The sequence below is a fragment of the Heptranchias perlo genome, chromosome 34 (assembly GCF_035084215.1).
Source record: "Heptranchias perlo isolate sHepPer1 chromosome 34, sHepPer1.hap1, whole genome shotgun sequence".
Lineage (NCBI taxonomy): Eukaryota > Metazoa > Chordata > Chondrichthyes > Hexanchiformes > Hexanchidae > Heptranchias > Heptranchias perlo.
Genome location: NC_090358.1, coordinates 2,222,357 through 2,237,258, shown reverse-complemented (window position 1 = coordinate 2,237,258; position 14,902 = coordinate 2,222,357). Strand labels below are relative to the sequence as shown.

The window sequence follows — 14,902 nt, the reverse complement described above, 5'->3', positions numbered from 1 at the left end:
CCCCCTGCACTAATTTTACTGACTGATGCATTTGTACAAATTTCTGTTCCTGCTATTTTAATGTAGATATTAATATTTTTTTCATATTGAACAGTGAATTAAACCCACTGTTCTCACTATTCAGTGACAGTGTTGAGTGGAGACTAGCTGCTTCTCTGGCACCTTCTAGTGGCTGATTACACAAGACATTAGAGAATAGCCAGCTCTCACTCATGGCAAATCATAACTTGTATTTTTTTTAAAAGGGATGCTAATGAGAAATGCTTAATACTGTGTCACTGTTTAGTATTTTGTACAATATGGTCAACAGCTACTTGGAGAAGGAAAATGAGAATTGCTGGGAGAGGAGAGTAATGGGACACTATGAGTGACATACTCATGGTACAAACAGCTGGAGCAGAACACAATGGGGCATAGCATTTGAAATGTGGTACGATCAGCTCTTTCATGCATTTAGCTCTTCCAGATACATTAATCTACAGCCTCAGCCTGACTCAACCTTGTTTGGGCCTGAACGACATTACAATCCTTGATGCATGAAATAATGGAACAAATCTGTTTCCCACATGGGACAATCAAAAAATGCTTGTCCTTATACAGGGAACACAAAGTTTAGGAAAAGGAGGGGATTAGTCTGAAAAAGTTTAGTTAACAACTGAAATCCAATACATGATGCTGTCCTGCACAGCTTTGAGTGCTGTAAACCCAGAATGATTTGTGGAGCGTTGTTCTGCCACAAAGTGTTGCTGTTCCATTTTATAATCCTCTGTAAAAGACGACTTCCAGGCTCTAAAATTTGCTCTTTATTGTGGATATAATATTATGAGTGGTACCAAATCTACCATTAACAATCTGGCAATGAAACATGTAGGTGTGGCGTCTCCGCTGGGGACGCAGGCGACAAAACGGGCTGGACACTGCACCGGTTTTGCCTTGGTGAAGTTACACTCAAGTTTCCATGCAAACTTATTAGCTTAAGCCCAAACGTAAAATCCCACTTGAGTCAGTACAATCGAGCATCGTGATCGACCGGTCATTCCCCAACACCACAAGGAGGAGTGGGATAGCCAGGAAATGAGCCATTCTTCAACTGACTGATTCAATGCTCTTGGTCCTACTTTTTAATTAGCTGCTTTGGTCTGTCTGCCCTTGGCACACAAGACCTGTGACGAGAAGTCCATTGAAGCCACATAGCTGCTCTACTGAATTTAGACTAATTTACACTGAATTTAAAGCAGGAGAACCAGACCTGAGTGAGGCTTCAATTGAGTGCTGCTCACTGCAGGTACAGGTGATTAACGCTGGATTCCTGTGCGCCTGAGAATCTGGGAAAATGTGATGAATCGGGCGCAGTTGACGGAATCTCGCCATTCCGACCTGGGGGGGGGACAAGGTCAGTTTTGTGGGCGGGGCCTGCTTCAGGTGAATGGACCTTTGATCCAAGGTAAAAGATGGTGGATGCTCTGGCATAAAGTGGTTATGGGCGCAACTCACATTTAAAATTCCACGATCTTTAGCGCTATTTCATTCGACTCCGCCCAGATTACACTGATGTCTGGGCGTGAATCACGTGGAAACTTCACGCTGTAAAATAATTGGACACTTAGCACTGAAAGGCATCATTTTGAGCTAAATAGATCTCATTAAACCTCCATACCCTTTGACCCAGTTTACTAGTAGAGTGGTAGGAGTTCACTAAATTATTACAAATTATATTTTAAAGTACTCGTTGGAAGGATGAGAGTGCATTGTACTTTTTTGAAAAAGGCACACACAGCTGCTTTAATCCTCTTCACTATCTTCCTTCCCAGCACCAATTAATAGTTGGAATTTCATAACAGTAAAAAGAAGTTTGACCGATTATCTTCGATTAATAAAGGCCCAGAGTTTCCCCAATGGTTTTGGGTGTACGTGGGCTGGGTTGGGGTAGAGAGAGAGCAGATTTTGTGGCGGGACCTGTTTGGCCTGCACTGGGCTTTCCTAGTTTGGTGGGGGGGGGAAAAAGAGAGTGGACAGTGGGGTTGACCAACTTTGGACAGACCACTTCCCTTACGGTAGCTCGAGGAAAGGGCCTTGGCTGCACCAGTACTGGCACTGGCCCCCACCCAGTTTGGGCAAGGGTCCTGATCCCGACAATTCTGACAGGGCAGGAGTGTCTGCGGCCGACAGGCACAAATCCTACCCCCTCTCCCCCTGTGGTTACTGCAGGCCCCAACGAGGTCCAGCCGGAAATTCATAACGAGTTCCCAATCTCGGTCTGACTGTGAGGTGGAGCTGAGCAGCAAATGATTGGTGGAGAAGGAGTATTGACCCAAGCTCCTTTTGTCTGTCTACCTGCTAGCTTTAGAGTTGTAAACAATTTTACAACACCAAGTTATAGTCCAGCAATTTTATTTTAAACTCACAAGCTTTCGGAGGCTTCCTCCTTCCTCAGGTGAACGAAATGAAATCGCATTTATAATTCACAGAACAATGCTTGGTGATTACAGACAGTTTTTTCAACTGCCCGTTGCCAAGGCAATCAGTGTGCAGACAGACAGGTGTTACCTGCAAGGTCTCAGAATATACAAATCACCAAAAAAAAACAACAAACAAAAAAAAACAGAGATAGAGAGGTAGAAACATAGAAAAGACAGCAACTGACCCGTTATATTAAAAACAGATAACATTTGTTCGCTGGTGGGGTAACGTGTAGCGTGACATGAACCCAAGATCCCGGTTGAGGCCGTCCTCATGGGTGCGGAACTTGGCTATCAATTTCTGCTCGACGATTTTGCGTTGTCGTGTGTCTCGAAGGCCGCCTTGGAGTACGCTTACCCGAAGGTCGGTGGATGATCCACCGACCTTCGGGTAAGCGTACTCCAAGGCGGCCTTCGAGACACACGACAACGCAAAATCGTCGAGCAGAAATTGATAGCCAAGTTCCGCACCCATGAGGACGGCCTCAACCGGGATCTTGGGTTCATGTCACGCTACACGTTACCCCACCAGCGAACAAATGTTATCTGTTTTTAATATAACGGGTCAGTTGCTGTCTTTTCTATGTTTCTACCTCTCTATCTCTGTTTTTTTTTTGTTTGTTGTTTTTTTTTGGTGATTTGTATATTCTGAGACCTTGCAGGTAACACCTGTCTGTCTGCACACTGATTGCCTTGGCAACGGGCAGTTGAAAAAACTGTCAGTAATCACCAAGCATTGTTCTGTGAATTATAAATGCGATTTCATTTCGAGGATTTCATTTCGTTCACCTGAGGAAGGAGGAAGCCTCCGAAAGCTTGTGAATTTAAAATAAAATTGCTAGACTATAACTTGGTGTTGTAAAATTGTTTACAATTGTCAACCCCAGTCCATCACCGGCATCTCCACATCATAGCTTTAGAGTGATAGTAGAAGTTAGTGAGATTACCAGCCTATCCCCTCCGGCAGGAATCATATGACAAATGCAGTGGAAATAAATTAGGGAGAATATGTAATTTAACTCAAGATTCCAGTTTCCCCACTCTCAGTCCAGTGTATACATTAGTATAGGTTACTCAGAGTGCCCCATCATTGCCACCTAGGGAGAGAGTGGGACGCCCATGAGTGTAAGGAACGTCTCCATAATTATCCACTTAATTAAGCAGTAGAATGCTTTACTGCTGTCCCTTTAAAAGAATGAGATTCTCCATTACCCTTAGATCTTTCCCTCTCCTCTTAAAAAGGAACCAAAATGTCACTCCTCTCTGCGGAGTCCCAATTGAGACAAAATCCCATTAGCAAGTCCTCAAAATTAAATGGGGCAGTTAAATCTTGGCAATTACTTTGGACAGACATCCTTCCTTTAAAAATGAAAATACATTTCTTTTTAAATATATATCTTTAGAATTATTTATGGGACAGAGGGTTATTGATGAGGTAACGTTAGCAGAAACATCCATCAGTTTGCTGCACATTAAAGACAGAACAGCAGAAGGTTAGTGGCAGGGGTGACTTTACACGACAGGAGTGTGTGTCGGAGTGCTCGGCTGCTTCAGGCCAATAGTTGTGCACAGCCAGCCTGCGAAATCCACCTCCTCCGCCTCCGATCGTTTGATGAAAGAATGAGCCTGCCACAAAATACACAAGAGATTTGTGAAGAGAAAGGACATCAGTTCAAATGGGAACACAGTCACTTCCAAGTTCCTCTCCACGTCACACACACCGTCCTGACCTGGACATATATCGGCCGTTCCTTCATCGTCGCTGGATCAAAATCTTGGAACTCCCGACCTAACAGCACTGTGGGAGAACCTTCATCACCACACGGACTGCAGCGGTTCAAGAAGGCGGCTCACCACCACCTTCTCAAGGGGCAACTAGGAACGGGCAATAAATGCCGGCCTCGCCAGCGACGCCCACATCCTGAGAATGAATTTTAACATTCCGAATCTAGTCACTCTTAACATAGAATCATAGAGCACAGAAGGAGGCCATTCAGCCCATCGTGCCTGTGCCAGCTCTCTGAAAGAGCTATCTAATTAGTCCCACTCCCCCCTGCTCTTTCCCCATAGCCCTGCGAATTTCTCCTTTAAGTATTTATCCAATTCCCTTTTGAAAGTTATTATTGAATCTGCTTCCACTGCCCTCTCAGACAGTGCATTCCAGATCATAACAACTCGCTGCATTAAAAAAAAATTCTCCTCATCTCCCCCTCTGGTTCTTTTGCCCATTACCTTAAATCTGTGTCCTCTGGTTACTGACCCTCCTGCCAGTGGAAACAATTTCTCCCTATCTACTCTATCAAAACCCTTCAGCAATGTCTTCAAACACTGTCAGAGTTACCACTTCTTAGCCAAGTCTAAAACCACCCAGCGGGGTCTTTGACCATTAGGGGCTCACAGTTGAGCCCAATCCTGTTCTCACCATCTACCATTGCCCTGGTTGAGGGTCAGCTAACTTCGCACAGAGCCAGGGATTAAACCCCAGACCTTCCTGGTCTGTAAGGGTTCAGTTACTCTCAGAGACACTCTCAACCACTGAGACAACTCCATGTACATTCCTTTTAAAAGAAGAACTATCATGACAACTCACAGTGATCCGAAACAGTCAGTCAGTGTGGCTCACTCACCATTAGCTGCTTCAAGTCCGCCCTCTCCGCAGGATTCTTTATCAAACTTAAAAAAAATAAGAGACACTTTCAATCGTTCAGTAGCAGGCAGCATACTGTTTTTATTTTTCTTTTAAAGAAAGAACGGATACCGATTGGCGCAGTGGGATCTTTCCATGCTATTCCCAGCACCCTCCAGGGACCAGGTCAAGGAGGAGGAGAAGTCGATTGTTCTTCTGTCCTGTTCTATCTCCAGTGGCCCAATCCTGAGTGTGGGAGCTGGTCGCCAATACTTCAGGTAGTGCCACAGAAAGGAGGAGGAAAGTTTCCTTTTCAGGAAACGAGAGGGGTTTAAAAGAATCCTTACACACATAACAGGCCCAGCAAACCAGCCACCGTATTCCCCTTGCTGCTGGTTCCTTTTTACTCTAAAAGATAAACTTTTATATACAAATAACAAAATAAAAACAACCAGTTCCCTTTAATTAAAATCAAGACACAGAACTTAGTCAGAATAATACTTAAGCACCATGTTGATGTGGGGAGTGGGACAGGGCCCCAGGTACAGGCATCATCTTAGAAACCCATCCTGATGGAGAGAGAACGCTATTTGGAGCTGCTTCGATCTCAAAGGCGAGGGGGTAAATGTTCACCTTCCCTGCATGGAGAGTAATGTGGCGGAGCGAGTCGCTCGACCGTTTTAGAACCCGACTGATTTTCACACCATTGAAATCAATCAAAGAACACTTTTCTGGTACTTTCTTCCTGTTGCTAACATTGAAAAACATGGTCGCCTCCATGTATCACACAGAAGGTTAGGCTATCGTTACACTGTCAGTGCAAGGCAAGAAAATTCTACACTTGTCTCATTCTAACCTTTCTTGTACCACCCTCCCTAAACCTCTCCCCCTCTCTCTCCTCCTTTAAGACGCTCCTTAAAACCTACCTCTTTGACCAAGCTTTTGGTCACCTGTCCTAATATCTCCTTATGTGGCTCGGAGTCAAATTTTATTTGATTACACTCCTGTGAAGTACCTTGGGACGCTTTACTACGTTAAAGGCGCTATATAAATGCAAGTTGTTGTTGCTGCATAATTGGTTTGTAATTCTGTGTCTAACCACTGGAGGGAGGAGTTAGAAACTACTGAGGGGAACCTGCTCCTGACTGTTGCCTGGTTCCATCTTTCCTGCTCCGTTCCCCCCCCCCCCCCACCGCTGTCACCCACCCCACCCCATCCCCACACCGCTCTGTCCCCGTCCCCCACCCCTCCACCCCGCTCCATCTCCCCCAGGTCCGTCTCACCCCCCCGTCCATCCCCCCACCCCCGTCCTCCCCGCTCCGTCTCCGTCTCCCCCACCCCCGTCCATCCTGATCCGTCTCCCCCCCCCCTCCCCCGCAGTTAAAACCTAACCACAGGCTGTAGATAATGAAGGTGGTAATTTCCAGGAGCACACCAATGGTCTGTGGGATTGGGAGGGAATTGGCAGGCTCCGCTGCCTAATGCTATAATTTTATTAATTTTTTTAATTGAATGAAGTCTTTCTTTCCTCTCCCTATGCTACACAATATACCATAAGCTTTGAAAACCAGGCAGACAATCTAATCCCAGGCCTCTGCCAGTGTGGATCTGTAACTCGCAGTGCAGGACACACCTTGGAGTGTGTACCATCCACAGGATGCACTGCAGCAACTCGCCAAGGCTTCTTCAACAGCACCTCCCAAACCCACGACCTTTACCACCTAGAAGGACAAGAGCAGCAGGCACATGGGAACAACACCACCTGCACGTTCCCCTCCAAGTCACACACCATCCCGACTTGGAAATATATCGCCGTTCCTTCATCGTCGCTGGGTCAAAATCCTGGAACTCCCTTCCTAACAGCACTGTGGGAGAACCTTCACCACACGGACTGCAGCGGTTCAAGAAGGCGGCTCACCACCACCTTCTCAAGGGCAATTAGGGATGGGCGATAAATGCCGGCCTCGCCAGCGACGCCCACATCCCGTGAACGAATAATAAAAAAGGATGAGACTCCCTCCCACTTCTCTGCTTCCCTCCAATGGGGCAGTGCCTGGTCTCGGAGAGCATGGCTGAGATTGTAAACTCACCGTACTGGGAAACACGACCTCAAACCTGATTCACAGAGAGCCATCGACCACTGACGACAAGTCTCAGAGTCTCCGGCTCTTGCACTGCCCATCTCGATGGCCGTGTAAACCCACTTCCCTGTGGGTTTCCCACTCCCCCATCAGATCAGTAATCTCCTCCCGTCAGCCTGCTAAAAGCACGGAGCCAGGTGCACGTGTCACCTTGCGTGATGCTGTGACTAGCAACATGCCATAACACGCGTGACCGGCTCAGCATCAAAATCCCTGGTCTGCCCGACGTGTACAATTGTGTCACGATTCTGTGACCTGAACTGGTCTCCAAGGGCCTCCATAGAGACCAGAAAAACAGTGATGGCATAAATAGGAGAAAGCAATTCATTGCCCATCAGTCCCTTTGAGATGTGATGAGGAGCCAAATAAATGGCAGTCTCTCCATAATCATCACTGACACAGAACAGCACCGAGAGGAATGGGTTTTTCTGGTGGAAGCAGGAGGGGGAGGGGTTCTGAATATCGAAGGACATGAATCAATTTATTTTATCTCTGGACCACGTACTGCTCGTGTCGAAGGGATGAGCTACAGGTCTGCTCAGACATCCCCACGGACTACACAGAGAGTCGGCCAGTGTCTGAGGGATGATTCTCCCTCTGATTCTCTGTTCCCCCGTGGGGGAAGCCTGGCATCAACCCACAGTGGTACACCTGCGATCGGAATTGAACTCATGGTTCACCCCCCCCTCCATCTGTCCTCCTTCCCCCCCTCCGTCCATCCTCCCTCCCCCCTCCGTCCATCCTCCCTCCCTCCCCCCTCCGTCCTCCCTCCCTCCCTCCCACCTCCGTCCTTCCTCCCTCCCTCCCTCCCTCCCCCCTCCGTCCGTCCGTCCTCCCTCCCGTCCGTCCGTCCCCTCTCCCTCCCCCCCGTCCGTCCCCTCTCCCTCCCCCCCGTCCGTCCCCTCTCCCTCCCCTCCGTCCGTCCTCCCTCCCTCCCTTCTGTAGGTCCTCCCTTTCCCCCCTCCGTACATCCTCCCTCCCTCCCTCCCTCCGTCCGTCCTCCATCCTCTCGGGCTCCTCCTGCATACAGGGACCTTGGCCTGACTGACTCACCATTTATTCACAAACTCCTGGAACTCTTCACTGAACACTCCAGGTGGCAATTTAGGGGGTGGCTGCAAAGAGAATGAACAGAAAGATAAATTAATAAACAAATCACTGGGAAAAATCGACAGAAACAACCTGGGAACAACGAAAGCAGCTGGAAACTGAAACACACTCAGTAGATTTGGAGGATATTATAAAAACAACAAACAGACAGTTTGCGGTCATCCCAACCCAGAGAGTGTGTTACAGCCTTAAACAAACACTGCACTGGTTAATATTTTTTTAAATATCCACATTAAAAATCTTGCCTATTACACTCACTTCCTGTAAGTGACAATTTACTTCCTGTCACACTTTAGTCTATCCTCCAATTAATAATGAGCAGTGCCATGGGAGATCTGCTAGTGTGATATCTGTGTGGATACACGAGGGAAATGGTGCAGCAAACAGATTGTCCACTCAACTATGACTACACTACAGATAGCAAAACACAGGAACAGAAGGAGGCCATTCAGCCCCTCGAGCCTGCTCCGCCATTCTATTAGATCATGGCTGATCTGTGCCTCAAAACTCCATTTACCGGCCTGTGATCCATATCCCTCGACACCCAACAAAAATCTATCAATTCCGGTCTTGAGAGTTTCAATTGACCCCCAGCATCCACAGCCTTCTGGGGGAGGGTGTTCCAGATTTATACTACCCGCCGTGTGAACACAGAGGAAATCTTGTCTCATGTCGCCATCATCATGAAAGGCACTATAGAAATGCAAAAGCTTTCTTTATTTAACCGATAAAGATTGATTGCTATGATTGGTCAGTAACTCCATTATCGTTGTATCGCGTGACTACCAGGATGGTGGAAGGCGAACTCGACAGACCCGAGTCTTTCTCGTCCAACAAGCACAGGCTGCCAACACTCACATGGCCAGACAGCGAATCTGCACAGCACTGGACCCCCGGTCAATGCCTTTAAGGAGAGGAAGGGAAGCCAATAAGAAGACCCTTAATTCACAGAAAATGCTGGAAACACTCAGCAGGTCAGGCAGCATCCGAGGAGGGAGAAACAGAGTTAACGTTTCAGGTCGATGACCTTTCATCGGAACTGGTTGGTGACCCGAAACATTACCTCTGTTTCTCTCTCTGACCTGCTGAATATTTCCAGCATTTTCTGCTTTTTTCCCCTATTTATTTGACCCTGGATTTACCTTTTGCCATTGGTGAGTGTGTTACTAGAGGCTCTTACTTTGCTGGTGGACGATGAGCTGTGATTCACCCAGCAGCTAAATATTGTTCAGAGATAAAGATTTATATTTAAAAAAGAAAATTAAAATCAAGGCAGCACGCACAGAGTTTGGCGAACCCAGCTTGCCTGATACCTCCCCTTTAAACACACTTTCACCCTTGTTAAAGGGGCAGCGACTCTTTTAAAAAAAAATTAACAATCGATCCGTTGTAAGTAGCCAATCCCGTGATTCTAACTTAGTTGAAGTAGGGTGGGAGGAGGTTCGTGTGGAGCATAAACACCAGCACGGACCAGTTGGGCCGAATGGCCTGTTTCTGTGCTGTAAATTCCATGTAATATCTCTAACCATTGGCCCGGTTTCCCGCCATACCTGAGTGAGAATCACGGTGAAAGACAGTCAAGTTACGGAGCTTGTCCCACAACCTGGGTGACTGAACCGGGGGGATAATGGGGGAGTGGGACTCACCTCGTTCACAATGTAATCCAACAGTTCGAATATTGCCATCGGCGGTCGAGAATCCACACCAGGAACTGTAAAGGAAAAGGATCAATTGAAAGGCACCGTAAGGGAGTGCGGGAACTTGGGCAGCTCAGTCCCTTGGTTCACCGTCAGACCAGCCGCGGTGAGATGGCGTCAGCTCTTCACCATCCGCTGAGAGCCCAGCCTCGATGCTGCTCACCGCTCGCTAACCAGACCCCCCCCCAGTTCCAGGAGGGGGTTTTGTTCCCACCCTCCCGTTTCATTCAGGAACTTTAAACTGGCGTAAGTTTCTCACGTCAAACACCAGCGTTTAAAAAGAAGTTTCTGGATGACCCTGGGGTTCGTGAGTAAAGGTCAAGGTGCTGGTATCCCAGCATTCCCCCGACCCCAGCGAAACGAGTACAAAATCTAATCCCTTTCTTAAACTCACCGCTCCCTGGCCGGCCGGGCTGGCGAGATTTCTGCTCCGAGGAGCTCGCATCGTCTCCCAAGCGACAGCCAAAGATTTGTTCAAGCTCCTGAGCATCAGGAGGGGGAATTGGATACCTGCCGATCGCCATCTCCACCAGAGAGAGGCCCATGCTCCAGATATCAGACTGAACTGAATAGTGTGTCCCCTGGAGTCTTTCAGGCTGGAAAACAGTCAGAGTGTAGAGGTTAGTTCTCCTGTGAAACACCCTCCTACGTACCTGGGTACCAGTCGAACAAACATCACATAGAATCATACAGCACAGAAGGAGGTCATTCAGCCCATTGTGCCTGTGCTGGCTCTTTGAAACAGCTATCCAATTAGTCCCACTCCCCCTGCTCTTTCCCCATAGCCCTGTAAATTTTTCACCCATTAAACCTTGGGGTGGGAGAAATCTGATCTCTTTGCACCCATCTTACGGGCATAAAATGGGCGCAACAAGGGCCAATTTCGGGGGCCAAAGTCCCGCGCCCAAAACACACCTGAGATACGTATGACCTGATATTGGATTGGTCCATTTTTCAGGCGTCACTGCCTGAAAGGGCGGTGGAAGCAGATTCATTAGTAACTTTCAAAAGGGAATTGGATAAATACTTGAAAAGGAAAAAATTTACAGGGCTCTGGGGAAAGAGCAGAGGGAGTGGGACTTATTGGTCGTCTCTTTCAAAGAGCCGGCACAGGCACGAAGGGCCGAATGGCCTCTTTCTGCACTGTATGGTGCTCAGAGGTACTAAGTGAGACTGCCAAATTATCAATGAGCAATGTCAAGTTAATTTTTACATTTTACCTACTGAAAACATGATTCAAACAGCCCAAACACATCTTTATTAATTCTATTGACGTGTTTTGGTGAACTTCTTGCTTCTCGAGGTGAGAATTGTCAATTTTTTTGCAACTGAACACTTTCTCTCGTTGGGCTCCCAGTGTCCGTACCCAGCTCTCCAGGCAGATACAAGCCCCGAAACTGTGAGCACGGAGCAGTGACTGGGCCTGGGGGCAGCGAGTGTGCAGAGTCCGTCTGCTCCTCACCTTCCAAAATCATCAAAACCCATGGCTGGAATATTGGCCGCACCTCGAATCAGGTGCTGTGCCCACCGAGCTCAATCCTCCGATCTTCACTCCCGCGGAGCAAGACTCGGAACAGGATCTCAGGGCGGAAAGTAAAGCTCGGTCACCTGTCCCAGCAAGTCTCTGAATTCCAACCCCGGGCAAAGGCACCATAGAATCATAGAATCATAGAAGTTACAACATGGAAACAGGCCCTTCGGCCCAACATGTCCATGTCGCCCAGTTTATACCACTAAGCTAGTCCCAATTGCCTGCACTTGGCCCATATCCCTCTATACCCATCTTACCCATGTAACTGTCCAAATGCTTTTTAAAAGACAAAATTGTACCCGCCTCTACTACTGCCTCTGGCAGCTCGTTCCAGACACTCACCACCCTTTGAGTGAAAAAATTGCCCCTCTGGATCCTTTTGTATCTCTCCCCTACACATTATACCAGTGAAGCTCTTCGGAACTCCCTCATCCCTGCCGAGTGTTTCCAGCATTTTCTGCTTTTTGTTTCAGATTCCAGCACCTGCAGTGTTTTACGTTTAAGATTGTAACTTTCCCAGATGGAGCAGTCAGGGGAATGTAATGTTCACAGCGTCGCTAACACAAGATAATAACACGTATTAGCACGTAATAACAATGCAACTTACTGACATGTAAGACCTCGTCCCTACAAATGAGTTGGCCATTGAGTCGATCAGCTGTCCGCTAACCCCAAAGTCACAAAGTTTGATTTCACCGCGAGAATTCACCAAGATGTTCGAAGGTTTAACATCTGGAAAAGAAAATATCTGGTTTAGAAGGTTCTAGAAACACAAGCTATGATGCATTTTTAGCTTTCGTTTTACTTGGGAAAAGAAGCATTGTTAAAATACAAACAAAAAAAAAGGTAAAGTGCATGAATTGCAATGTTCTGCGTGTGGGGAAATTAACTGGGACAATTAGAAGCAATTTAGGTCACGGGAAGATTTAATTTTAAAAGCAGCAGAGGCAGAAACGAGGTCAACTTTCAACATACTTCGGATAGGTCGATGAAAGAGAAGAGCTTGAGGGGATGTGGGAACATTGTGGGTAAATGTGGATACATACTTGAAGAAAAATTTGCAGGGCTATGAGGAAAAGATCGGGGGGAATGGGACCAATTAGATTGCTCTTTCAAAGAGGCACAATGGGCTGAATGACCTCCTCCTGTGCTCTGTGATTCTATGATCTAATTTTCATTTGAATAAATGAATACTAAGTGCTTAGTTAGGGAGCAAAAATCAGCCCGGGATCCTGCTGACTCTTAGCTAGAAGTGCGAGGACAAGTGCAGGCTCCGCTGTGATGCCCACACAGTCGAATAGCCAGTCACAACTTGGTGTCAAGACTCGCACATGAATAATGGTCTCAGTGAGGTACCAAGTGGGAGCAAGGGATTCAGCACCTTCTGAAGAGCTGGGAAAGGGAGAAACAAAATTGGGAAAGCATTTTATCTTTAAAATTCTTGCTGCAGCTCGATGTGCGTTGCTGGATTTGTGTGACTCAGGAAGGAATCGGTGACAGGTTTAAGAGCGATTTCTTGTTTAATCAACGGTCTGTTGGTAAAACGGTTTAATCTGAACGCTGTATAAATGGATCACTGCGTCTCTCACTGTGTAATTTAAAACAGACACCACACTTTAATCCAGTGCATTTCTCGGTCATCCCATTATTCAACACAACATCCCATCTGTTTTTATTGCAGGTAAAATGGCTGCAACAAGATCCCACACACAGCGCAGCAGAGAGTCGAACTGGGTCACTCTGGCATTAATGTATGGTGAGCACTTCATTTGGGTTACAGAGTCACGGAGAGATTCCAAGGTGAAGCAAATAAATATAAGATTAAAGTGGTTTAATTTTACCATAAATCTGGCCCCAAGACAGTCATAATCTTCTGGTGTGGATGGACTGATCTCTGCTTTTTTTGAAAATAAATTTACTCCCCACTGACCTAAAAATTAAAAAGGCACTGATCGGTGTAGCAACAACAATTTGCATTTATTTCGCACCTTTAACGTAGTAAAACGTCCCAAGGCGCTTCACAGGAGCGATTATCAGACAAAAACTGACACCGAGCCACATAAGGAGATATTAGGACAGGTGACCGAAAGCTTGGTCAAAGAGGTAGGTTTTAAGGAACATCTTAAAAGGAGGAGAGAGAGAGGCGGAGAGGTTTAGGGAGGGAATTCCAGAGCTTAGGGCCCAGGCAACTGAAGGCACGGCCGCCAGTGGTGTCTGGTCTTTATGGATTAATGAGATCTCTGCGTTCCTCCAATTCTGGCCTCTGGCGCATCCCCGATTTTCTTCGCTCCACCATTGGCGGCCGTGCCTTCAGCTGCCTCGGCCCTGAGCTCTGGAATTCCCTCTCTACTCCTTTATAACCCTCCTTAACCACGCTTTTGATCACCTGTCCTAATATCTCTTTCTTTGAATCGGCGTCATTTTTTTGGTCTGATTTCTTTGCTCCTGTGAAGCACCTTGGGACGTTTTACAACGTTAAAAAGGTGCTATATGAATGCAAGTTGTTGTTGTTGTGTGGCCGGAGACCGCGGTGATCAGAGGCACGGTGACATTGTGCAAGAGCGTTATTTTGTGTCACGACACAAGTGCACTGAACTGGCTCAGTGAGATAAGGCGAGTGGCTGCTGCCATGGGCCACGTGGTATCGAGCCGCTCATACTTACAAGTGCTGCCGATGGGACCCCAGTTAGGCAAACACACTCGGAAGTATCTGCTGTGGGAACGATACTGGTCAGGTTTAAATGTCTGGGATCCTTTAACTTATACGACAGGACTCTGTGGGTTAGGTGACTTTCAGTGATTTTAGTGAAAGATATCCACATTCAATAGATTGGTTGTCACTGTACCTCGGTGCATGATCTTGTGTTTCTCTCGCAGATAAGCCAGTCCCTTGTTAACCTGTGAAGATTGTAAAGTTTTTTTTAAATTATGTTTTTCTTCAGAGGACGAACGTGGAGTAAGTCTATCTGTTTATATCGATAATACATTAACAATCTGACACATCACCAGTCAAGTTTTTCCACTTAAAATTCCCATGTCCACATTTATAATGGAGCGCCACCACTGGTGGGAGGGTGTAATTACAGCGTGACTTGTTTACATAGCCAGTTTCCATTATAAAGTGGACAATGGAATTTATAATGGAAATATAAAAATTACGACAGTAAGCGTGACCTTAAATGGAAACTGCATTATGTCCGCGCACTCTGGTCCAATTATCCTCCACCCTCTAACTCTGCTTGACCCGAGGACTACACCTGGTCTCGAGACCGGGTGTGCACTGCCATGGGAGATTGATCAGTGATGTATTAAAAGTCTTGCTTTAGTGAGCATTTCCT

General features: G+C 46.8%; 1 protein-coding gene across 1 annotated transcript in view; it reads right to left on the bottom strand.

Annotated features, from left to right (window-relative positions):
* Positions 1-3,266: 3,266 nt before the first annotated feature.
* The window catches only part of map2k1 (mitogen-activated protein kinase kinase 1), a 43,091-nt gene continuing 31,455 nt past the window's right edge, over positions 3,267-14,902 (bottom strand). Inside the window, exons 5-11 of the mRNA XM_067971276.1 lie at positions 14,411-14,462; positions 12,172-12,296; positions 10,428-10,629; positions 9,983-10,047; positions 8,280-8,341; positions 5,087-5,132; positions 3,267-4,085 (exon numbers count right to left, since the gene is read on the bottom strand). Of these exons, the coding sequence (XP_067827377.1) occupies positions 3,972-4,085; positions 5,087-5,132; positions 8,280-8,341; positions 9,983-10,047; positions 10,428-10,629; positions 12,172-12,296; positions 14,411-14,462 (666 nt within the window). The 3' untranslated portion in view covers positions 3,267-3,971. The remainder of the gene's footprint in view (positions 4,086-5,086; positions 5,133-8,279; positions 8,342-9,982; positions 10,048-10,427; positions 10,630-12,171; positions 12,297-14,410; positions 14,463-14,902) is intronic.